The 25,605-nt window shown below is 51.4% G+C and overlaps 1 protein-coding gene across 6 annotated transcripts; it reads left to right on the top strand.

Annotated features, from left to right (window-relative positions):
* The first annotated feature begins 11,008 nt into the window (after nt 1-11,008).
* DPF1 (double PHD fingers 1) lies at nt 11,009-23,691 on the top strand. Of its 6 annotated transcripts, none has more exons than XM_084860854.1 (12): nt 11,013-11,208; nt 16,743-16,903; nt 16,983-17,090; nt 18,260-18,387; nt 18,628-18,717; nt 19,100-19,178; nt 19,376-19,507; nt 20,415-20,465; nt 20,557-20,676; nt 21,692-21,804; nt 22,611-22,692; nt 22,836-23,691. In XM_084860854.1, the coding sequence occupies exons 1-12, from the start codon at nt 11,066-11,068 to the stop codon at nt 22,904-22,906; spliced, it is 1,278 nt and encodes a 425-aa protein (XP_084716980.1). In that variant the 5' UTR covers nt 11,013-11,065; the 3' UTR covers nt 22,907-23,691. The 6 variants fall into 6 exon arrangements, with proteins under 6 accessions (XP_084716983.1, XP_084716984.1, XP_084716981.1 ...); XM_084860856.1 differs by lacking the exon at nt 11,013-11,208 and adding an exon at nt 14,997-15,108; XM_084860857.1 differs by lacking the exon at nt 19,376-19,507 and having other exon boundaries at nt 11,009-11,208.
* The last annotated feature ends 1,914 nt before the right edge of the window (nt 23,692-25,605 follow it).

Below are 25,605 nucleotides of genomic sequence, written 5' to 3'. Positions count from 1 at the left end.
CGTCTCCTCACAGAGGATGCAGAAATTTGACTTTCTTGCTTCCTGTTTCAGGTGGGCTTTTTTTTTTTTTTTTTTTTTTTTTAATTATTTATTGTTTAAAGTATTACATATGTCCCCACCTCCACACCCCCATTGTCAGATGGGCTTTCAAGACTTTTGACATGTCTCGTGTCTGCTCTCAAGTTAACCTGGAGGCCCAGACTCTTGGCCAAGTTCTGCAGGTCACTGTACTTAAAGGAGTTCAGGTCCTCCAGAGAAGGGATGGTCATCCTGATCTGCAATCCAGGCAACCACTGCGCAGAGCATCCCCCTGCCTCTGCTGTGCAGCTCAGAAGTCTGGCACCCTCTGTAGAACTTACTTTGAACAGACATTTATTGTTTGTCTCCTCCCTCCTTGTATCAGCTTCAGGAAGGCAGGGATGTTTGTCTGTTTGTTCCCCCAGCAGATTCACCATCTTTTGTTGTGGTGGTTGTTGTTGTTGTAGTAGTAGTTGTTGTTAATCTTCACCTGAGGACATTTTTCCATTGATTTTTTAGAGTGGAAAGGAGGAGGAGATACACACACTGAGAAACATTGATGTAACGTGAGAGACACACAGATTGGTTGACTCCCGCACCCGCCCCTACTGGAGCCAGAGATCGAGCTTACAACTGAGGTACATGCCCTTGACTGGAATCAAACCTGAGACCCTCCAGTCAGCGGGGCTGATGTGAGAGAGAGAGAGAGAGAGAGAGAGAGAGAGAGAGAGAGAGGGAAACATCAATAATGAGAAAGGACAACTGATCGGCTGCCTCCGGAATGCCTCTTACTGGGGATCCGAGCCCTCAATCTGATCATGGAATTGAACCTGGGACCCTTCAGTCCAAAGGCCAATGCTCTATCCATTGAGCCAAGTCAGCTAGGGTGCCAAGTCCTGTTACATTATTCCATTTTATAGATGAGAAAATTGGAGCATAGAGAGGGTCAGTTACCTACAAAGAGAGTCAAACTCAGGCAATCTGACTTTTGAGCTCACACTTTTAACCACAAGACAGCTGCAACTCTGATTGGCAGAGATTGTACTGTGTCTCTGATCTTCAACTTCATTCTTTCAAATCTGCATCTACTTTGAAGCAAGGGGTGCATTATTCCATGGTTGGAAATTCTCATACTCCCAAAAGAGGGTGAGAATCCATTCACTGCTGTAGCCCCAAGATGCAGCGAGAACACATAGTTGGTACACATTTGCTGAATCAATGAATGATTCTGAGAGGTGCAGAGACTTGGAGACACCTAGATTATATGCACTAGGATTCTTTGGTTGCCAGTAACAGACCTTATATTCGAACTAAGGTGATATCTCAGATGAAAAATCCCAAGGAAAGACTCCGGCTGACTCAATCAGAACCAATCACTGACCAGGGGGTTGGATCACATGCAAAATGGCAGTTTCCAATTGGATCATGTGAATAGATCAGCAATTCACTTGAAAGAGGGGTGGTTCTACTGAGGCCACAGAGGGTCCCATGGGACGCTTCTCCCACTGGGGATGAGGGAGGAAGTCCTTGCTCTTGGTGAACTCATTGCCAGGCAATCTGAGCTTCCAGGTCATTCATCAGATAATTGCTTGCCTTTCTCCATTATCCACCTCTCGATCATGGCAGATCATGAAACATAAACCTGCTGTTCAAACAAACAAACAAACAAACAAACAAACAAACACCATGCTGTTCCACTGCTATTAGCTCTAGAGTGATTCCCTATACAGTGATTCTCTCTATCCTGCTCATAGTTCTGTAAATAGCCTCTTTATTAGAATTTATCTTACTCAAGTTATCCTAATTTACTGACCCCCCATTTCTTTTTAAAAAAATATATATTTTATTAATTTTTTTACAGAGAGGAAGGGAGAAGGATAGAGAGCTAGAAACATCTATGGGAGAGAAACATCTATCAGCTGTCTCCTGCACACCCCCCACTGGGGATGTGCCCGCATCCAAGGTACATGCCCTTGACCAGAATTGAACCTGGGACCCTTGAATCCACAGGCCGACGCTCTATCCACTGAGCCAAACTGGTTTCTTTTTGGGCTATGATTGATGTAGCCAAGTCCACCTCAAGTCAGCATTAAGGGGTCCACCTAGTAGGCCAGGAGTGCAGCTCTTCAAACATCAGTGGCTCCACAGAACTTCTCCTTGGACACCCCCATTCTCTATGGCAGTTTTGTTACCATGGAGGGTTACAGCAAGCCATTAAAGGCCACCCAACTCAATCTGCTTTCTCACTTCAGCTGCTTTCTCCAAAATGTGGCCCATTCTTGGGGCACGTCCACATTTGGCATGTAAATGACAGCTAATTGGTTATACATATTTATTTCCACAGGGGAGTACTTCATAAGAATGTATTCTCAATGTTCAGTCCTGAGGGGTGGGGGTATGTGGCCTGATCAGACAGCTAGCCTATAAGAAATGCCCTATTTTTAATAATGGAGATTTAGCCCTGGCCGGCTAAAGTGGTTAGTTTTGGCCTCCATACCGAAGGGTCAAAGATTCAATCCTTGGGAGGCCCCCAATGTGTGTGTGTGCAACCTGTGCATGTGCCCTGACCAGGAATCAAATTGTGACCTTCTGATTCAGAGGTTGATGCTCAACCATTGAGCCACACTGGCCAGGCACTGCATGGTCATTCTTATTTCAATTATCCTCCTTCACCTTTTGTTTCTTTTTTAGCTGGAACACTTTAAAAAAAATAATAAATCTTCACCAAAAGAGGGGGGAGAGAGAGAGAGAGAGAGAGAGAGAGAGAGAGAGAGAGAGAGAGAGAGAGAGAGAAAGGATATTCCAGGCTCAGGATTGTTGTAAGGGCCACGGGAGTGTGAGAGGTGTGAGTGGTGCTTGACAACAAAATCCCAGAAAGGAGGGCCGACAAGATGGCTGCGCCCAGGTGAACACCTAGCCGCAGCCGCACACAACAATTTCAATAAAATACAACTAAAATATAAAACGGACATTGCCCAGAACTACAGGAAGGTTGACTGACTGGAAATTCTACAGCGAGAAGCAAGGAGAAAACCAGAAGGAGGCGCGGAGGAGCTGGAAAAGCCCAAGGTATGGAGACGCGGCGCGCGGAGAGGACGGAGCCGGAGAGGAGGGAGGCCGAGTGCCTGGCGGGCGTTCCCTAGCGGAAAGGAGATAAAACTCCGACTGTGCTGGGCCCCCGACTGCTCTGAACCCCAGTTCTAGCCCAGACCCCGGGGACTCAGGCTCAGCCATAGGGAGCTGGGCTGTAAAGCGGAACCCCGGGGAAGCGGAGAAAGGAGGTCCCGGAGGCGCGCACACTGCCCCCAGAGAAGGGACGGTCGGCTGTGCCGCGGGATTGCCCCGACGGGAAGGAGACTGGGGCTCCAGACTGCTCTGAACGCCACGTCCAACTCCACTTCCAACTGAACTGAACCCCAATACCGGGCTCATTGTGGGAGAGCATAGACTGTTTGGCAGCAGGCGAAAATCGAGGGCACCTTTCTCTCAGAGGCGCCGGCAGCGAGCACTGAAGGACCCGCATAGGGCGGGGCTGACGGAAGCCAAAGCTGCAGGCTCCACCCTGAAACCTCATCCCGTCTGTAACTGCGAAATGCGACAACAAAATAGATCACAAACGAAAGAAATGGAGGACAAAAAGCGTCTGGATATAGAGTTCAAATCTACGCTTATAAGGTTTTTCAAGAATTTCCTAGAAAAGATGGATAAGGCCTATGAGGATATGAAAAGAGATCAACTAGAATTAATAAGGAGTCAACAAGAAATGATAAGGGATCAACAAGAAATAAAGAATACATTGTCTGAAATAAAAAATATTTTACAGAGTCCTAAAAACAGAAGGGAAGATCGCAAGAATCAAGTCAAAGATTTGGAACATAAAGAGCCAGAAGACACTCCTCCACAGAAGCTAAAAGGCAAGAGAATCCAGAAAATTGAAGATAATGTAAGAAACCTCTGGGACAACTTCAAGCGAACCAACATCAGAATTATGGGGGTCCCAGAAGATGAGAGAGAGCAAGATATCGAAAACATACTGAAAGAAATAGTGACAGAAAACTTCCCCCACCTGGGGAAAGAATTGGACTTACAAGTCCAGGAAGCTCACAGAACTCCAAACAAAAGGAATCCAAAGAGGACCACACCGAGACACATCATTATTAAAATTCCAAGAGCAAAAGACAAAGAGAGAATATTAAAAGAAGCAAGAGCAAAGAAGGTAGTAACTTATAAAGGAGCACCTATACGATTGTCAGCTGATTTCTCAACAGAAACCATGCAGGCCAGAAGGGAATGGCAAGAAATATTCAAGGTGATGAATAGCAAGAACCTACAGCCAAAAATAATCTACCCAGCAAAGCTATCACTCAGAATCGAAGGCCAGATAAAGAGCTTCACTAATAAAAAAAAGCTAAAGGAGTTCATCACCACCAAACCAGAATTATATGAATTGCTGAAGGGGGTTCTTTCAGAAGAGAAAGTAAACAAAGATAAAAATTATGAACAACAAATACGTAATTATCAACAAGTGAATCTAAAAACCAAGGAAATTAAAAAAATCTGATGAACAATATTAACTGTTGAATATAATAGAATCAGAGGTATGGAAGGGGAGTGAACTGACGATTCTTGGGGAAAAGGGGAGAGGGGGGCGTGGGAAGAGACTGAACATAAACTGTGCACCTATGGATGAGGACAATGGGGAGAGGGGAAAGGGCAGAGGGTGGGGTGGGAACCTGGTGGAGGAGAGCAATGGTGGGGGGGAAAAAAAGGAACATTTGTAATAATATGATAAATAAAAACTTATTTAAAAAAAAAAAAAAAAGAGTGCAAAAAAAAAAAATAAAAAAAATAAAGTATTCCAAAGTAAAAAAAAAAAAAAAAATCCCAGAAAGGTTTGGGAAGTTCCAGTAGGACCATCGGGTGACACAGGAAGTTGGCCTGCAGAACCCACTAGAGTGGTTAGGAGGTGATCAGGCTGGCAGGCAGAAGTGGTTAGGGGCAATAAGGCAGGCAGACAGGCAGGTGAGCGGTTGGGAGCCAATAGTCCTGAATTCTGCCAAAACCAGTTTGGCTCAGTGGATAGAGCGTCGGCCTGTGGACTCAAGGGTCCAAGGTTCAATTCCGGTCAAGGGCATGTACCTTGGTTGCGGGCCCATCTCCAGTGAGGGGTGTGCAAGAGGCAGCTGATTGGTGATTCTCTCTGATGTTTCTAACTCTTTATCCCTCTCTCTTCCTCTCTGTAATACATATGAGCCTAACCAGTGGTCAAGGGCAATTGGCTCTATGGCCTCTGATCAACCTATAGGAGCACCCTATCCCACCAAACCCCACCCCACCCCACCCTATCCCAGAGCTTAAGAACTTTCCTTCACTGCATTTTGTTTCAACTGCTTTGTCCCCAAGCATTAACCCAGTCACTCTCAGGCTTTGGTGTTCATCAGAAAGGCTTGGGGACTTGTTAACGACAGATTCTGGGATCTGTCTTCAGAGACCCTAAATCCCTGGTACATGGGGGGCTGGGGTGAGTGAGCAGGGATGACATTTTCACAGAGGGTCTAAGAGGATTCTGACACAGATAGTCAGCACTCCCCCACTTCAGAGTAGCACAGAGAGGAGGCATGAGATATAAGCATCTGAGTCAGACTTCAGTTCAAATCTCAGATCTACCTGTCCTGATGGTAGGACCTCTTGGTGAGGGCATTGCCCTCTGAGTCTCAGTTTCCTGTCTGATACTGAGGTGATATTGAGGTGACAAGTCCTGCTTCCTAAGAATGGTCTGTATGATTCAGTGATGTAAATCCTGTAAAAGCTCGATACAAGTCCTGACCTGGGAGACAACAGTGGATGGAATAACAGTCCCTGCCCACAGAGTCAAATCAACAGGACCTTTCCATGTTGTTGTTATTATTAATCATTAGTGTTGTTGCCCTGGTATTGTGTGGCCCAATCTCACATCTCCTGTGCCTCAGTTTTCCCACCTGGGAAGGAGGCTTCTGAAGGTCACGTTTGAATATCTCAGCATAGGGGAGGCTGTATCCTCTGAAGATTAGTGGGGAAGAGAGGCATGGGGAGAGGGTAATAGTATCTTCCTCAGAGGTCCCAGGGGTCTGCTAGTGATTCCTTTGGTGAGGAGGGAGTCAGAGGTGGGGGACCAATATCTCTGCTGGCAAACACCACTGCCCAATCATGTCTCTTCTGAGTCAGGATGAAGACACATATGTAATACCTTAATCAATAAAGAAATTTCTAAAAAAGAAGAGAAAAAAAGAAATAGAGCAGCCTGTACCAAAGACTGAGGCCACCCTGCCCTCTAGTGGCCAAATCCTTAGGTTCCAGCATTAGATGTGACCTAAGGTTGGGACTTCCTCTGTCACTATTTGGGTGACAGGAGGATCAAGCCAGAATAGGGATTTGTCCTGTGTCTGGAGAGGTAGCGGGTCAGGACTGAAAAAGACACCTCTTAAATCTCCTCCAGGAAACTCCTCCCTGGTACCCTAGGCTGAGCCAGGAGCCTCCCAGTCCCTCTAGGTTGGCTTCCCCCACTCTTGGCTATTATTGTGTGGTGATGGGTCTGTTACCTCACTGGACCATGAGCTTGAGGCAGAACCTGGGACAGAGAGCCATCAGAAATATCACTTCTGAGTTCTCAGTGTGTCCACTCAGGGCTGGGGACCACAAATGTTCTACAAACCAGTGAATATGCCATTAACCTCTCTCTTCTTTTTACTTTTTAACTCCAGACCATTTTTTCTGGGAAGGTTTCCTTACTACAGCCCCATACCCACCCGTTCAGGTTGTTCTGGAGCCCATCTTACCATCTCTCTCCGCTGTTTGCATGCCTCAGATCTGGACAGTGCAGAGAGACACAGAGCATAATGACTGATTCATTTATTTAGTAAACAAATAATTTTTGAGCACCACCTATTTTTCAGGCCCTTTTCTAGGCACTGGGAGACAGCAGTGGATGGAACAACAGTCCCTGTCCTCATAAGTGCTGATATGCTAATGAGTGGAGACAGACAATAAGTCAAATAACTAAATAGGTCTATAATATGATAAATTATGATAAGCATTGGAAGATAAAGAAAGCATTTAAGAGGACAGAGAATTATGGAGAGTGCTATTTTAGTTGAGATTGTCTCTGAGGAAGTAACATCCTATAAAATAAAAGGCTAATGTGCAAATCAAATGATGCACACTGACCACCAGGGGGTAGACACTCAATGCAGGATGTGCACCCTGGTGGTGAGTGCACCACCAGGGGGAGTGCTGCTCAGCAAGAAGCCAAGCTCAGGTTGGAGAGGCAGTGGTAGGAACCTCCCCAACCTCCGCTGCAGCACTAAGGAACCCTCAGGAGATGTCCGCCTGCTGGCTTAGGCCCACTTCCTGTGAGACGGTGCAGGTTGGGCTGCCAGCGCACAAATGTTGTGCACTGGGCCTCTACTTTAATTAGAAATCTGAATAAAGATAGGAATGAAGCCATGTAGGTATAAGGGGGAGGAGCATTCTAGGAGAGGAAATAGCAGGTGCAAAGTTCCTGTGATGGAAACAAGATTGGAATGTTTCAGAAACAGAGAGGATGCCAGTGTAGCTGAAGAAAAGTAAGTCAAGGGAAAGAAGAAAGGAGAGGAGAAATGATGAACAACATAGACTGATCAATAAGAACAGACCCCGAGATAAGGAGCCATGGGTCAGACTGTTGGACCTCAAAGGGAGGGTGGGGATAAAAGGGAGAGATCAACCAAAGGACTTATGAGAATACATGTGAGCCTAACCAGTGGTCAAGGACAATAGGGGGTGGGGGCATGAGTAGGGGTGGGGGTGGGGGATTGGAATGAGGGGTTGAGGACAAATATGTGATACCTTAATCAATAACGAAATCTTGAAGAAGAAGAAGAAGAAGAAGAAGAAGAAGAAGAAGAAGAAGAAGAAGAAAGGAGATGAGGTCCAAAATGTGATGGGGTCTGGGGAGGGGATCCAGAAAGGTGCTGAAGGCTTTGCATTTTATTCTAATTGTGAAAGAGGTCATTGGAGGTCTTAAGTTAGAGAACAGTGTGATGCCAAATGTTTTATATAGTCTACTCTGACTACTCTGGGGCTGTCCAGGGGAAGACAATAGAGGACAGGAGGCTGTGAAGAGAAAAAGTGTGGGTAAGTCCTGGATTTATTTTGTGAATGTAGAGATAACAGGATTTTCTGATGGCTTGGTGTGTGTGTGTGTGTGTGTGTGTGTGTGTGTGAAAAAGAAGAAGAGAGTCAAGGATGATTGATTGCACTTGGGACAATATATATATATATATATATATATATATATATATATATATATATATATATATATATATATATACTAGAGGCCCGGTGCATGAAATCGTGCACTTGGGAGGTGTCCCTCATCCTGGCTCGCACCCTCTAGCAGTCCAGGAGCCCTTGAGGGATGTCCAACTGACAGATGTCTGACTGATGTCAGCTGACAGGCGGACATCCCCAGAGGGGTCTACTTAGTGCTGCCGTGGAGACTCCCACCACCACCACTGTGCTTGCCAGCTGTGAGCCCAGCAGCTCTCCCGCTGTGGGAACACACTGACTACCAGGGGCAGCTCCTGCATTGAGTGTCTGCCCTCTGGTGGTCAGTGAGCATCATAGTGACTGGTTGTTCTGCCGTTCAGTTGATTTGCATATTAGCCTTTTATTATATAGGATATGTGTGTGTGTGTGTGTGTGTGTGTGTGTGTGTGTATAGTATGCACATTAGCTGGGATGCCATAACAGTCATGACCGGCTCAGGAGGAGGCTGTGCATGCAGATGGGCCTGGAGTGGAGATACAACACACAGGGGAGCTCACCCTCGGCCACAGCAGCTGCAGCGTGACAGCTGCTGGGGCAAGGCTTAGAGCAGAAACACAACACACAGGAGGGCCCTCCCTCGCTGGGAGACAGTGCACCAGCAGTCCCACCTCTGCGTGTGAGCTGCAGAGGAAACACCTTTTCTGACCGCTTATTGGCTAAGCTCCCTGTATGCCGCCACTCACAGTGTTCTTGGTAACTTGGGTAATAAGAATCCAAGAAGGTGATCTAGGGTTTTTCCACCACACTCCTGGAGGAAAAAAAAAAATGAAGGTCCACTCCTGGAGGCACTAAAAAATGTCACATCCTGTTCTACCTATTTGGCTCAGTCGATAGAGCCTCGGCTGGCAAGGGAGCATTTAGGCATTGATCAGTCTGGCAAGGGAGTGGTTAGGAGGTAATCAGGCTGGCAGGCAGAAGTGGTTAGGGGCAATAAGGCAGGCAGGCAGGCAGGTGAGCGGTTGGGAGCCAATAGTCCTGAATTCTGCCAAAACCGGTTTGGCTCAGTGGATAGAGCGTCAGCCTGTGGACTCAAGGGTCCAAGGTTCGATTCCGGTCAAGGGCATGTACCTTGGTTGCAGGCACATCTCCAGTGAGGGGTGTGCAAGAGGCAGCTGATCGGTGATTTTCTCTCATTGATGTTTCTAACTCTCTATCCCTCTCTCTTCCTCTCTGTGAAAAATCAATAAAATATATTAAAAAAAAAATAGTCCTGGATTGTGAGAGGGATGTCTGACTTCCAGGTTAGGCCCAATCCCAGGAATCGGGCCTAACTCGGGAGTCGGACATCCCTAGAGGGGTCCTAGGTTGGAAAGGGTGCAGGCTGGGCTGAGTAAACCCCTCCCTCCCCGCCCAGTGCACAAATTTCATGCACTGGGCCTCTAATTTTCTTTCCTTTTTTAAAAATATATATATATTTTATTGATTTTTTACAGAGAGGAATTGAGAGGGATAGAGAGTTAGAAACGTTGATGAGAGTGTAGAAACATTGACCAGCTGCCTCTTGCTCACCCCCTACTGGGGATGTGCCCGCAACCAAAGTACATGCCCTTGACCGGAATCGAACCCGGGACCTTTCAGTCCACAGGCCGACGCTCTATCCACTGAGCCAAACTGGTTTCGGCTCTAATTTTTAAAAAAAATATATATTTTATTGATTTTTTACAGAGAGGAAGGGAGAGAGACAGAGAGCCAGAAACATCGATGAGAGAGAAACATCGACCAGCCGCCTCCTGCACATCCCCTACAGGGGATGTGCCCGCAGCCAACGCACATGCCCTTGACCGGAATCGAACCCGGGACTTTTCAGTCCGCAGACCGACACTCCACCACTGAGCCAAACCGGCTTCGGCTGGTTTCGGCTCTAATTTTTTTTATAATGGCCTACAAGGCTCTACAAGCTCTCTCCCTAAGCTTGCTTCCCCCCCACCCCCACCCCACCGCTCCAGTTACACTAACTTTCTTACTGATTATTGCACATGCCAAGCGTGTTCCCCTTCCCTGTACATTGTATGGCTGGCAATTTCTCAGGTCTCAGCTTAAATGTCACTTCCACAGAGAAGTCACCCCTTTCTTATAGCACTTACCACTCTCTAAAATGATCTCACCCTTTGTTTTGTTTATCAGCTGTCTTTTTTTACTAGAAGGTCAGCTCCTTGAGGGCAGCGACTTGTTTGGTCCCTGCTGTATCCCCAGTGGTTAGGAGAGTGTTTGCACATAGCAAATACTTAATAAAGGAACAAAGGCATTGATTAACCCCCTGCCCCTTCACAGATTGGCTTACACAGAAGAGACACCCAGACAAGCAGGCATAGACAAGAATCCAGGACAGAGCCTGAGGTTGTCCACATACCCAGAAGCCAGGAACACCTGCTGTCCCCCCCTCCCCGGGGACTTCCCCCCCCCCCCCCCCCCCCCCCCCCCGCCCTCCAGTGCCTGGAGGATAGAGTCCTAGCTGGGAATGGAGCACCCCTGGGAGGAGGGAAGGATGCTCAGGGGCAAGCCCCGCCCTGCCCTGTATCCCCAGTGGCCAATGGCCGTCCGATCCTCCCGACGCCCCCTGGGACGTGTAGTCCGGTTAGGAGTGCTTTGGGCCCCGCTGCGCGCCCCTAGACTTCACGTCCCGTCTTGCGCCCTGAGGCTCGGGGATTGGTCCAGCCCCGCCCCCAGCCCGCCCCTCTCCGCTGGCGCCGCAGCCCCAAGAATGAATGAAATCGTAGCGCGCTGGGCGGCTGAGCGGGCGGCTCAGGCCGGGCTGGGCCCGCGCGCGGCGGCTGCGGCGCCCCGGGCCGGAGGCGGCCCTGCCGAGCGGGCCATGGCCACCGCCATTCAGAACCCGCTCAAGTCGTGAGTGTCCCTGCCGTCCACGTCCCTCCGTAACCCCGCCCTTCCCCGCCCTAGCTGGGGAGGGGGATGCAATGCGCGGAGGATAGTTGAATACCCGCTCCCTCAGCGCAGTCCCCATGCCCCCTGGGGGGGTCCACTCCCCTGTGTCCCGTGGGATTGGGGTTGGGAGCTCCTTCAGGGTCGCGGGGAGCCCCTTCTTTGTGGCTGTCAGTGAAGGAATGTGGCGCGGGGCTGGGGGGTGGCGGAGGCCGTCTCCTCACCCAGAGTGGGGGTAGGGGCTTCCTTCTCCTCCATCTCTCCTCCTCCTGGTCTCTGGGAGCCCGGGCCTGCCCGGACACGACGCTGGGAGTCCGGACGCCTAAGTCCAGACCTCAGTCTCCAGGGTCTCCCTTTTTCCCCTTATCAAAGCACCTCTCTCTCTTTCCCTCTTTCTCGGCCCACGCGACCGGGGGAAAGAGCTGAGATTTCGGGGATTCCCGGTGAGATCCCTGTTGTCTCCCTTTTCACTCCTCGGGTCTCCAGGACCTAGAAGCCTCGATGCCTGGTCAGCTTGACCGTGGGATTGCTGTCTTGCCCGCTCGTACACATTTAACTCGAGCATCTCCCATCCTCTTGGGGACAGGATGCCTCCGGAGAGGGCTCTGGGAGTGCCCCCAGTCTCCGAGAATTCCCTCCCTTCCTCCCTGTCCAAGTCCCTCTCCTTCCCTTAGCTCTTTCCTAGTGTCTGGGACCCAGGATGTCTGGGTTCGAGCCTAGCACCCTCCCATCTTCCCTTTCCTCGATCTCTCCACCTCTTTCCCTCGTCAGGACCCTGAACTCCAAGGTCTCAGCGCTCCCCACCCCCTTTCCAGGAGACTGCGTGCTCCGAGTGCCGGCTGGCCAGCGCGCTCCCCTCCCCCTCCTTTCGGGCCAGGGCAGAGGACTGAGGGCGAGCGCCGCGGCGCCGCTCTTAGGGGCCGGGGCTACCTCCCCCAACCGTCCCCCAACCTTTGCGCCCCCTGCCACGACCTTGAGCTGTGCTGGGGGTGAGGAGAGGGGAGGGGCCCAGGAGCGCTCCCCACCCTTAGGCTGTGCCGGAGATGTAGACCTAAAGTCCTGGGTTGCTTCTAGTTTCTAGAAGTTGGGAGAGATGGTGGGCGAGGCTCACAGGCTCGCACCTACACGTGTGGCTTAGAGGTGTGCAAAAGCAGGCTTAGAGGGAGGGTGTGGGGTTTGGGTCAGTACGAGGTGTTGTGTGATGAGACTCCTTTCAGCTTCCTTCTCTGTCTCACACACAGGGAGACGTCTCCCCTATGAGGGATACCTTCCACCGGCTGGGACCGGATTCCTGTTTTTGGTGGATCTATAGGCAGACATCCAGGCCTCCTCACTCTGATCTCTAGGATATGTGGGGCAACCCATTGCAGGGACCTGGAGGCCAGAGTCAGCATTTGGTGGGAATGCCAGCTTTTTCACCCTCCGTTGCTTTCACCTGCTGAGGGTTGGGCAGGGGCGAAGGGAGGGCCTCCTGAAAGACTGTAAAGTCAAATCTCCTTGGGATTGAGAGGCTGGAGGGTGCAGCCCTCAGGAGTTCCAAGTGCCCGCTGTCAAACCCAGCTTGAGCCATTAGTTCTCCCCTTCCCAGCCTCAGTGTTACCTTATGTGAACTGGGGAATCAGCCATTCTTATTATCTCAGGGGGCTGTTTGATCTTTGTAGAGCACTTAGTACAGAGCCTGACCCTGACTAAATGTAGTGACTAGTAGTAAAGTGTCAATATTGATTTCATTTGTGGCCCAGTTTCCCAAAGAGCAGTGGGGGGAGGAGGGTGGATGGGGTGAGGGGATTGTTTGGGAGGGGAAAGAACTGGGAGAGGGGTCTGTGAAGGTGACAGGAGTAAGAAAAGGGTGGAAGACCCCTCTCTTTGTTTCCACCTGAGCCTGTAGGTCAAATTGTGCTGGTGGGCAGACTAGGGCCTCCTGGAGGAGGTGGAATGTCTGCATAAGGCTAAATGGATACAGTTGATTTGAGGGTCTGGAATGGGAAAGGAGAAAACCTGGTTTTTGAGGCTGGAGGTGTGGGGAGTGTTAGAGGGTGTGTTGGGGAGCTGTGAGGGTGGTGGCAGGTGAAGGAAGGTGGCAAGGGCACCCTCTGAGCTGAGCTGACAGGTCAGGGGCCTTATTGTGGGCATATGGACTGGCCACTATAGGGCCCTGGAGGCCAGAGTGAGAGTGGGGCTGCCAGCATATCTTATCATTCACCCTTGTTACACCTCTGGGCCAGATGTGAAGCAGAGACACCCTCCCTCAAGGCCTTACCTGGAGCAGATGGGGAGAGTTTGTGGAAGGGGTTTAAGACTAGATGTGTGTGTGTGTGTGTGTGTGTGTGTGTGTGGAAGTGACATGGGATGGGAGGCCTGAGAAGGTCTCTCTCATCAGGGGGACATGAGGGTATGAAGTAACAAAAGAGGTGAAGGCTAGTATACCTCCTCTCTCTGCTGGAGAGCCCCCTAGTGGTGTTTTCATCCATGCAGAGGCTCAAACCTGAAGACACAGTTTGGACTAGGAGGGCTATGGGTGTGTGCATAGAGAGACTGTGTGTGACTAGCTGAGTCAGCTCGCTCTCTGGGGATCCCTTAGTATAGAGTCTTTGTGAGAGACAGTGGGAAAGAGAAGGCAGTAAGGCCCATTTGGGGATACAAACATCTGAATGAGTGAATCCTTCCCTCAGTCACAACTTCAAACAGTCTCCAGTGGCTGGGGGCATGTAACTCCACCTCTCTGTGCCTCAAAGTCTTCATTTGGAAAATGGGGGTAATAATAGCATCATCCAGGAAGGTTATTATGAAGACTAAATTGTTAAGCCCTGTAAAGCACTAAGAACTGTGTCCAGCACATGATGGGTGTTCAGTATATTTGTCTATTCATTAAAAAATACTTATTGAGCATTTACTATATGCCAGGCATTATTCTTTCTAATATGGTAATTATATTGCCATTTTACATCTTAGCACATATCAGATTCTTTTTTGTGGGATGAATTTATTGAGCACCTACTATCTGCCAGGTACCTTTTAAAACACTTCACTTAGAGTTACTCATTTAATCCTTACAACAATACAGTGAAGCACTACCCTGATGAGGAAACTGAGGCCCAGAAAGATTAAATCATTTGCCCAAGGTCACATGGCCACCAAGTGGCAGAGCCAGGATTTGAACCTAAGCGGTGTGGCTACAGTCCCTAACTAGCACCGCCACTGTTTGGCCTTCCAAGGGGCTGAGCGGGTTGGGTGGGGTCACTGTGAGAGTGACAGCCTCGAGTGGGACCGAGTGGGACCGACCAGATAAGGTTCTCTGGAGCCAGGAGGGACTAGGGAGTGGGGGAGAGAGAGGGGCGGTGTCCGTGAGCCTACGTCTCTGCGTGAGTGCGGGGATATTGGTGGGACATTTGTGTGGGCACCTGGCACCGAAGTGTGTGTAGTGTAAATGCCTGTGAGTATATGCGGGGTGTGGGAATGGAGTGTGCGTAAGTCTACGTGGGAAGCAGTGAGTATACATGTGAACTTTTATGTAAATGGCGTGTGTGAGTCCAGGTGTGCGTGTGAGTGTACGCCCATGAGACCAGATGTGTGTTTGAGTGAGCATGTGTGAGTGACTGCGCTGCCTGGGCTCCACCTCTGCACCCCCTTTCCCCGCGGGATCCCGCCAGCCCCCAGGCCGGGACTACGACTCCCAGCATGGCAGGGCGGGCCCGCCCCGCCGCCCTGATTGGCTGCAGCCCCGTACTCCCGCCCCCCCGGGAATGAATGGATGGGCGGCCTCCGCGCCTGCCCGCCCGAGCGCTGGGAGGACCGACCCGCGGGGACCTGCTAGGGGCAGGACCCGGGGAGCAAGATGGCCACGGTCATCCCCGGCCCCCTGAGGTGCTGCGGGCCGGCGGGAGGCGGGGGGAGGGCGCGGGCGGGTCTGCAGGGCGTGTGTGTGTGTGTGTGTGTGTGTGTGTGTGCGCGCGTGTGCGTGCGTGTGTGTATGTGTGTGTGTATGTGTATGTGTATGTATGTGTGTCTCGACTGGGGGTGGGGCCGATGGGGTGTCTGGGGGCTGTCACCGTGGCCGGCTGCGTGGGGGTGCGAGTGTGTGACTGGGTTTCTGGGGTCGACACAATGCTCCTGAAAAAGCGGAGGGTGTGGAGCCCTCTTCGGGGCAGGGTCATGTCCCCACTGCCACCCCCGAGTAGAGGGGGATAAAATGGCTGTGGGGTGCGGGGACCTTGGTAAACTTGAGTGAAACCCACACAACCTTTGTCTTGGGATGTGGAGTGTGTGTCACGTGTTTGTGTTCTCTTTTTTTCAGGGGATATGTGTGTTTCATTGGGGATGTTTCATTGGGTCTGAGTGTGTGTACATTTCCTTTGAAACTGTGCATCATTTGTGTTCTGAGTTTTTGGATATGTAGGTGTGCATGTGTCTATGTGTAAATTTTTGTGTGGATATGGGCAGATATATCTATGTTGTGTATGTTTGTGTCTTTGTGTTGAATAAGTTATTTTGTTTTTGCTTTGTTAATCCTCACCTGAAGATATTTTTTTTCCATTGCTTTTCACAGAGAGGGAGGGAAGTGGAGAGAAAGAGGGAGAGGGAGAGAGAGAGAGAGAAACATTGATGTGAGAGAAACACATCTACTGTCCCACATGTACATGTGCTGGGACCTGGGTGGGGAGCAACAGAGGGGAACGACTGGGGGCCCGGAGCAAGTGAACCTGCAACCCAGGCACTTGCCTTGTCCTTGCCCCAAAATCAAACCCCAGGGGGCCCTTCAGTGTGTGTGTGTGTGTGTGTGTGTGTGTGTGTGTGTGTGTGAGAGAGAGAGAGAGAGAGAGAGAGAGAGAGAGATATTTGTTTGTGTTGTGTCTCTGGTCATGTGTGTAAGTGCATATGGGTAGTTTGCTTTAACATTCCTTCTTTTAACATTTGTGTGTGTGTTTGGATGCTTGAGTTTGTGTGTATGTGTGCTATGGTGTGTCTGATCTGTCTGTTGCATGTTGTATTTCTTTGTGTGGGTGATTTATGTTGTGTGTCTTTGGATATGTGATGCATACTTGTGCATGGATACTAGTATATGTGTGATCTGTCTGCTTCTATACTGTGACTTGGGATATTTGTGTTTCAGTAGATATGTGTATGTGCACACATGTGAGATTTGTGTTGCTCCTTTGTGTCTTAGGATATCTCTCTTTGTGTGTGAATTGGTGTCACTATGTGTGATCTTTTTATGTTGTGTTTTTGGAATATGTGCACATATGAATGGGGCCTGGTGTATTTTTGTTTGTTTCTATATTGTGTATATCTACTTGGCTAGAGGCCTGCTTGAGTCCCAGGCGGAGGGGTGGAGGGGAAGGGAGGCCTTAAGTCCAGGAGCCACAGGAGGGGAGAGGTGAGGTTGGAGGATTCTGCCCCCCCCCCATTCTTGATGGGAGGGCTGGGGGAGGGATGCTGGCGACCTGGTCCTCCTGCACTTGCTGACAGCTGCCTGCTGGCCTGCTTACTGCCCCTCACAGTTTAGGCGAGGACTTCTACCGCGAGGCCATTGAGCACTGCCGCAGCTACAACGCACGCCTGTGTGCCGAGCGCAGCCTGCGCCTGCCCTTCCTGGACTCTCAGACGGGAGTGGCCCAGAACAACTGCTACATCTGGATGGAGAAGACCCACCGTGGGCCAGGTACCTTCGGGAGGGTGGGGAGGGTTGGGCAGGGGTGGCCACAATGAAACCCGAGGTCTTACCTCCCATTTCACTCCAGGTTTGGCTCCAGGTCAGATCTACACGTACCCTGCTCGCTGTTGGAGAAAGAAACGGAGACTCAACATCCTGGAGGACCCCAGACTCCGGCCCTGCGAGTACAAGATTGGTGGGTGCAGCTGTCTGTGCCTGAGGTGTCCTCCATGGGCTCCCCTGCACCGCTTAGTGTGTGGCTTGCCAGTGGGTGTCTGAGCCTTCACCTTTTCTCCCTTCTAGCCAGTGTCAGCATGGCTGGCTGTATGTCTCTGTGTGTGCCTGGGTGTAGTCCACAGATTCTCCAGTTTCCCGAGTGCCTGAGCTTCAGATGGTATCTTCCATGTGGGCCCAGGTTTAATTGAGAGCAGAGTGGTATCTGTTATGTGTGTCTAGGTGTATCCAGCCTTTGTATATCTCCCCTTGTGAGCTGGGATGTATCAGAATGTCTGGCTCTGTTTCTTCTTGTGGATGCCTGAATATGTCTGGGTGCATCAGAGTGTCTGATTGTAACTCTTGCCTTTGTAGTGGAGTGTATCTAAGTGTCTTGAGTCTCTTTCCAGGTGTTTCAAAGTGTATTAGGTTGATTTTCGTGTGTGTGTGTGTGTGTGTGTGTGTGTGTGTGTGTGTGTATGTGTGTGTGTGTGATATCAGGGCCTGACTGCCTTTTCCATTGAGTGCCCAGATGCTTGGAATGTCTCTCTTCCCTTAGTACCTGGTGTATTAGGTAGGCCCATGTGTGTTGGTCCACCGGAGTGTCTGGCCTTATCACCTAAATATGTCCAGTACTATCAGGGTCACTGGTGTATCAAGGATCTGTTTGGGTCCAGGTATATTAGGCCCAGGTGTCTACCTGGCTGTACCTTCCTGGGTGCGTCTGACTGCCTCAGAGGGACTGCCTGTATTGTCTATGTGTATCCATCTGAGTGATTCTCCCTAGCTGTTTCTGTATCCCCATGTGTGGCCAGGTGTATAATAGGGTTGGCCTGTGTCTTCCTCCCCATGTGGGTCTGGCTATGTCTGATGGTCTAACAATCTCTTTGAGTGTCTCTGGGTGTATCCAAGGGTCTGCTGTGACTCCTCCTGAGGGTGTCCTAGAGATTCTGAGGGTCTGGCTGTGTCTTCTCCAGGGTCTGAGCGTCCTTCTCAGTAGGTGTAGTTGAGTCTTCAAATTTGATGCTGCTTGAGAGTGGGAAAGCCTCATCTCTCCCTCAGTGCGCATGGTTCCCCCACCTGGGCAGTTTGAGGAATCCTCCAGGGACAACTTCCCACTTGACCCCCCCCTCCCCATGGCCTTGTCCCCAGACTGTGAGGCACCCCTGAAGAAGGAGGGCGGCCTTCCTGAAGGGCCGGTCCTTGAGGCTCTCCTGTGTGCTGAGACAGGGGAGAAGAAGATTGAGCTGAAGGAGGAAGAGGCCATTATGGACTGCCAGGTAGGACCAACCTCAGGGTCCCAAGCTCTCCTGCCCTGGCATATCCCGTTCTTGCTCCGAAACCTCCCTGGCTCCCTAGGGCCTCTGGCATCTTAAGTCGTTGTCTTCCAACATCATTCTCTTTGGAATGTCTCCTGACTTGCCCTGCCACCCCAATCTCCAGCTCTGCACAGAACCCCCCCAAAACAAAACAGTGCTCCCCATTTTCTTGACTCCAATCCCCCTTTTTCTGGTGCTCAGAAACAGCAGTTGCTGGAGTTTCCGCATGATCTTGAGGTGGAAGACTTGGAGGATGATATTCCCAGGAGGAAAAACAGGGCCAAAGGAAAGGTACCTCCCCATCACCCATCCCTTCAAAGCAGAGCCCATGTACTAAGCAGACATAGTGATGAGGCCTGTCCCAATTTGGCCTGATTTAACCCTCAGAACAGCAGGGCGGTTGGCGTGGAGAGAGGATCTTATACTCATTTCACAGATGAGGAAGCTGAGGCTTGGCTATATTAAACCATCTGCAAACCAGAGATTGGAAGGTAGGCTAGGACTGTCTTCGTACCTGTGCTATAGATAGACAGGAAACAACCCCAGAGAAGTTGAGTTAGCCCACTGTAAGGAAGTGACAGCTGCAATTCAACTTTCAGGCCCAAAAAATGAGAACTCTCTCAGTTGCCTCCCTTGCCTCCCTTTCTGGCCCCTCACTTCTCTCTCCCCCCAGGCATATGGCATCGGGGGTCTCCGGAAACGCCAGGACGCCGCTTCCCTGGAGGACCGAGACAAGCCGTATGTCTGTGATAGTGAGTCCTGAAGAGAGGGAAAGAGAGCAAGTGGGCCCGGTGACCTGCCCCGTCCTGGTCACCTCCTCCTGTTCAGGACCCTGGGGGGAGGATGCTCAGGCCTCTGGCAGAGGGGGAGGTGCGATCCCAGAGGCCAGAATGGAGGCGGCAGCGGCTGGGAGGGCTGACCGGCCCTCCATGCTCACTCTGCTCTCCAGTCTGTGGGAAACGGTATAAGAACCGGCCAGGGCTCAGCTACCACTACACCCACACCCACCTGGCTGAGGAGGAGGGGGAGGAGAACACCGAGCGCCACGCCCTGCCCTTCCACCGGAAAAACAACCATAAACGTGAGCAGGCAGGCGGGCTTTGGGCTGGTGAGGGGCCTTGGGAATGGGGGCTAGGAGCCTGGGAGGGAGGGGGCACATTAGATATTTCTGGAAAACCTCCAGCTCAGCCATCCCCTCCCCCCACGGATCATGGGGAAGCTGGCTCTGGGGTTGCCATGGCAACCAACCATCTCTCCCTCTCTCCCGGCTGTAATATTTCTGGGTCTGATTTATTGTTTCAATTAGAGCTTGGGGAGGGGGGTGATAGATGACTCCCCTCCGTCCCTGCCTCCCTCTCTCCCTTCTCTGCTAAGCTTGGTGGAGGGGCAGGGTCTGTGGCCTAGGAGTCCTTGGACCACCCATGCCAATTCCATGCCAACCCGGCCAGCTAAAGGATGGGGGAGGGCCTGGAGGGAGGTTCTGTCAGTGGAGAAGCCATCTTCCTACCCATCCCTTGGTGGGAGAGGACAGCCTCTTTTTCTATCCCCACTGCACACCCAGGCATTTCTGTGTTCACAATTTTCCTTCTGAATGTTTTCATACCAGATCTTGGCCAGTAGTATCTCCCCAAATTTTTATATAGTTGGGGGTGGTTGTCTGATAAAAGTGATTGCATGGGGGAGCAGCAGACTCTACCTGAAGCTGTATTTGTCACTTTTTACTTAATAAAAAGGACATGTCACTTGACCACAAAGAAATGGTGTGTGTGTGTGTGTGTGTGTGTGTGTGTGTGTGTGTGTGTGATCCTGATGAGAATTATTTGGGTCCCCAAAGTGTCTTTTGCTATTGGCCACAGCTTGGGGTAGTACTCTCTCTTCCCACCTCCCCCAAGCCCGCACCTAGGATCCCTCCCTGGAGCTGAGGCTGGGGACAGGGTGGAGCCTTGCCTATGGTGAGAGTCCCTCTCTCTGTCCTCTCCCTCTCCCAGAGTTTTACAAAGAATTGGCCTGGGTCCCTGAGGCACAGAGGAAACACACAGGTAGGGACGCCTCCCCCTCCCCCTACTTCTGCAGCAGCCTTTGACTGGGGGCCCCTGCCTGCCCACAACAACCCCACCTGCTGTCTTTCAGCCAAGAAGGGGCCTGACGGCACTGTCATCCCCAACGGCTACTGTGACTTCTGTCTGGGTGGCTCCAAGAAGACAGGGTGTCCTGAGGACCTCATCTCCTGTGCCGACTGTGGGCGATCAGGTGACACCCCCACTGAGGTTTTTGGGAACCAGGGTGGAGAGAGGACTCCAGGAGTCCAGGTCTGGAGGATGGGGGCAGAGGAGTGAGGACTGGGGCGGGGGGTGGGGAGGTTACGGTAGAGGAGGGGAGAGGACCCAGAGTGTCCCATGGCACTGAGAACAAGAATCCATGGGGTTGACTCAATTGCTGAGAATTGTGGGAAACAGTGGGATCAGGGAGGCTCTGGGAATAATGGAATGTGGTTGTCTTGGTATTGCCAGTAGTGATGTGCTTATCCTGGTAGGGAGTAGTGAGAGCTGGTTGCCAAGGCATTGTGGGTAGTGGGCTGTGATAAGTGAGTAATGATTGCTACTGCCTGGGTACTATGGATAACAGAGGGTGCCATGGAATTGTGGTTAATAGATGTGGTTTCTCATGGTGGACTTGTGGGTGACAGACAGTGGTTGCCTCAGCCCAGTGGTTAATGAATTGTGGTTGTCATGGTATTGTGGGTAGTGTAATATGGTTGTCATGGCAATTGGGTGTGGTAGAATGTAGTTGTGGCACTTGCGGACTAGCAGATTGGCATTGCACAGTGTTGCTATTAACAGTTTGATTGCTGGGGCATCCTATATAACAGGCTTGGGTTGCAAGGAGCTCCGGAGTGCCCCCGACTGTGAATGGTGGTTGCCATGGCATTGTGGCTGGGAGAATGTGGTTGCTACGTTATGTGGTTTCCTCCGCACAGTAGTTAACAGAGTGTAGCTGCCCAGTGTTGTGGGTGGTAGGAAGTGGTTGCCATAGCACTGTGGGTAATGGAATGCGGTTGCCATGGTGGCTGGGTAGGAGACTGGTGGCCACAGTAGTGCCGCTTGCAGTAGGTTGCTGTGCACCTTGGTCAGGGTGGGGTTAAGCTATGGACCACAGAAACTCATCATTATGAGCCAGGGGTAAGGACCGAGTCATTTCTTCCCCCGTGTCTGTAGTCACAGGGACATGATGACCCCTAACCACATCCCTGCCCCTCCGCCCCCAGGACACCCCTCGTGTTTACAGTTCACGGTGAACATGACAGCAGCCGTTCGGACCTACCGCTGGCAGTGCATCGAGTGCAAGTCCTGCAGCCTGTGTGGCACCTCGGAGAACGATGTGAGTGCCCTGCCCCCACCTCCCCAGGACATAGCCCCATTGGCCTCCCCACCTGGCACCTCTGCCTTTGCCGGTTGGGCCTAAAGCCTTTTCCTGGTGACCTCGAATAACCTGTATTATCATTTTGTTAGTGGCCACTCACTGAGCTCAGTATGTAATGCTTTTCATCTTTCTGAATCGACCCAACACCCTCTGAGGCAGGCGCCTGTTCCCACTTCACAGTGAGGGGAAAAAACTTGCCCAAGGTCAGGCAGCTAGGGAAATGGATTAGCTGGGGCCTGAACCCATCCACTGTTTTTGGAGCTGGTATTGGCCATCTCAGTGGAAGCCCGCACTACAGATGGCCAATGTACAGTGCTCAGGGGTGTTTTGCTCAGCTAAACGGGGTTTTGCAAAGATTCCATGGCCCAGACCTCTGGGAGCCCTCCCTCCCTCCCCCCACCTCTCCCACTTCCCCCACCTCTCCCACTTCCTTCCAATATTTTTATTGATTTCAGAGAAGAGAGAGGGAGAGCTAGAAACATCAATGATGAGAGAAAATCATTGATTGGCTGCCTTCTACATGCCGCCCACTGAGGATTGAGCCTGTAACCCAGACATGTGCCCTTGACTGGAATCGAACCTGGGACCTTTCAGTCTGCAGGCCCACGCTCTATCTACTGAGCCAAACCAGCTAGGGAAGGAGCCCTTTCTTTCGGAGGGGTCCACCTCCCCCAGTTCCTTTGACTAGCCCCTGCCCAAACCCCAACCCCGATCTCTAGTGCCTGTGCTCCCAGGGTGCCAACTGGGCAGGTCTCACCCCCCAGGACCAGCTGCTGTTTTGTGATGACTGTGATCGGGGTTACCACATGTACTGCCTGAGCCCTCCCATGGCGGAGCCCCCGGAAGGTGAGAGCAGAGGTGGGCATGACACTGGGGTGGGTGGGCTAGAAAGTTGTCTTCTTGTTGGTGAGGACCCTGCCTTCTGGATAGGAGGGGCTGAGCAGCCCTCTCTGGACCTGGGCCTAACTCCCTTTCCTCTCATTCCACAGGGAGCTGGAGTTGTCACCTGTGTCTTCGGCACCTGAAAGAGAAGGCCTCTGCCTACATCACTCTCACCTAGGCCTGGCTCTGGCTCACCTGGACCTCTGGGGTGGTGCTTGCCCATCTGCCTCTCAGAGCTCTTCTACTCTCTCCTCATCCTTAATGTACCACAGTGGGATGGGGCACTGGGAGCCTGAGAGGGGGCTGGGCTGCCCCCTTCCCTCTGTGCAAGTGGAATGTTTGCCCTGGGGTTGGTGGGCCCAGCAGGGCTCCTCTCTCTCCCTCCCTTCTTCCCCATCCCTTGGCAAATGGGCACCAGGGGCGTCTGCTCCCCTCAAAGCCATACCCCGCCTCTGGGCGGGCATGAGGGGTGGTGAATGCCAGCCCAGGGCCTGGACCCAGCCTTTTTCTAAAGAAAAAAATCAAAAAGTTAAAAAAAAGAAAAAAAAGAAAAGAAAAAAGAAATTAATATATACAGAATCCTAAAAGGCCTGGCTGGGTGAGGGGGCACTGCTGAGTGAGTCCACAGGGCACCAGTCTATATCAGTTTCCTGCCTGGCAACCCCTCCCCCAGTTTTGGAGCTGCAACAACTCCACCTCCCCTCCCCAGGTGGGCACCATTCCCCACTCTTGCCCAGGGCAGATGGGTGTGATGCCCACCCCTTATCCCCTCTTGGTGCCCACTGTGGATACTGCATGATGTTGAACTGTGGCTTTGAAATCTGTTCCTGCCCCTTCCTGAGAGCCCCACTCTGTCTGCCACCACCACAAGTGTTACTGGTGGGGCAGGCGGGTCCCTGCCCAGCGCCTGCTGGGATGAAAAGCACAGACTCTGCAATGGACTAGTTTTTCTTCCTCCCCTGCCCCATTACTGGCCATATTGAGGGCAGCAAGGGGTAGTGGTTATTTCTTGTGGTTGTGTATGTTTATTGTTCGGGTTAAAAAAAGGGAAATTGAGATTGCAAGTGGATGAGGTTGTGGATTTGGGGGCTTCCCCCAATCCAGGCATGCCCCTCCCCCCCAACCCGCCCCTCCTCCTGTAAATGAGTCTCCTTTATTGCCTGCCTCTGCTGTGAATTAACTTGTTCTGTGTATTAAACTGGGCCTGACCCCTCTGCCATGACTACCTCCTTCTCCAGGCTGGTTTTGGGGCGTCACCAAGAAGGGGAGCTGGGGCCTCATTTGGGAGAGAAGAAACAGAGGCCAACAGCTGGAGCTGGCTTCTACCTCCATCTCCCTCCTGTACCCCGCCTTTCTCTGGCTTTGTCCCACCTCCTCACTGCCTTGGCAGAAGGAAGAGGGGGGATGGGGTGGAGGGGGCTCCCGCCCAGCCAGCTGTGGTTGTCCTGGCAACAGACTACTGCAGCTGCAGCAGAAAGCTGAGAGGAGGAAGGCGGGAACTGGGGGTGGGGGAAGGGAAGGGATGAACAGATGAAGCTGGTCAGCCCCTCCTGGGCTGGGGTAGAGGGCAGGTTGCCAGGGGCACAATCATCCTAGTACTAGACATCACTTGGGACTTCCTGTATGGGGCCAAGAGAGGAGGGGAAGGAGCAGGGGACAGAAAGATAGGGACACAGGAACATTAGGAGAGAGGCTGAGATTTGGGTGAGGTGGGGTGAGGAGAGGGAACCAGGAAAGAGTGATTAGGAGAGAGACATAGATATGAGAATCACAAATTTATAGAGAATCAGAAAAAAAGACAGCAGGAGAAGAGGGAAGCAAAAATATATATATACAGATGAGAGCCACAGGAATTACAGGGGAAGAGAAGAGATGGAGATTTAGAAAATAAAAAGACATGTTGGGAGAGACAGGAGGGCAGGCAGAGAACCAGCGCACATGAAATAGAGAAAAAGAATAAGAGAAGCATGTTGGGGAGAGAGATACAGAGTTAGGACCCAGGGACAGATAAAGTCTCAGGACAAGGACACAGGGATATGAGTGAGATTTCGTGGGAGGGAAGGACATAAAGAATTTAATGGGACAACAGAAAAATTGTGCAAGAGCCAAAGGTATGAAGGGATTCAAAGAGAGTGAGGAGAAAGCCGGAGGTGGGGTGGGAGAGACTAGGGGAGGCTCCAAATGGTGCCTATAGGAGAAATAGGACGAGACAGAAATTGAAATCGGGCAAATGGGGAAGAGACAAGCAGGACATAGTTCAGGCGAGAGCGAGGACTGGCAAGTGCGTGTGTGAGTTGTGGGGTGTTGGAAGTTGGTGTGTCACAGGCGCCAGGAGAAGATGTGAGAACAGCTTGTTCCAGTGTTCCCTGGTGGGGGGAGGGAGCTCGGTTGAGGATGGGGCCTCAAGGAGGGCCGGGAAGGGAGTGTCTGGAACACTCTAGGATTTTTAGATGTGAAAATAGCTGGTCCACCTCCTCTGGAAAAAGGATATGTACCCGTTTAGGAAAAAGTTTTTGCGTGTGGTGAGGGAAGGATCTGGGTCAGAGACAGGGAAATGGTGAGGTGGGCCAGAAAGAGCCAGCCACCTGGCCAGCTCTACCAAGAGGGCTGGGCTGCTCTCAGATCCAGATCAAGGCCAGACTTTGGAATGTTCACATGGAATTTTGAGATTTGGACTGCGAGTCAGACTGGGTCAAACTGGGAGTTCAGCTGCAGATCTAGGGCCCGAAGTTCAAGGCCCCTCCCCAGATGGGAGTCCCTAGAGAAAGGCCTTGGCCAGGGGAGGTCACAGGGGATGCGTCAGTCTTTCTTGGACACCTTCAACTCACTGTGCCTGGCACCACCCTCCTCACGATGGGTGGACAGGGTGCCAATAAG

The sequence above is a fragment of the Pipistrellus hanaki genome (genome assembly GCF_964339955.1).
Source record: "Pipistrellus hanaki genome assembly, chromosome: 15".
In the NCBI taxonomy this organism is placed as follows: domain Eukaryota; kingdom Metazoa; phylum Chordata; class Mammalia; order Chiroptera; family Vespertilionidae; genus Pipistrellus; species Pipistrellus hanaki.
Note: the sequence above shows the minus strand (reverse complement) of the source record. Positions and strands in the feature narration are given on the sequence as shown.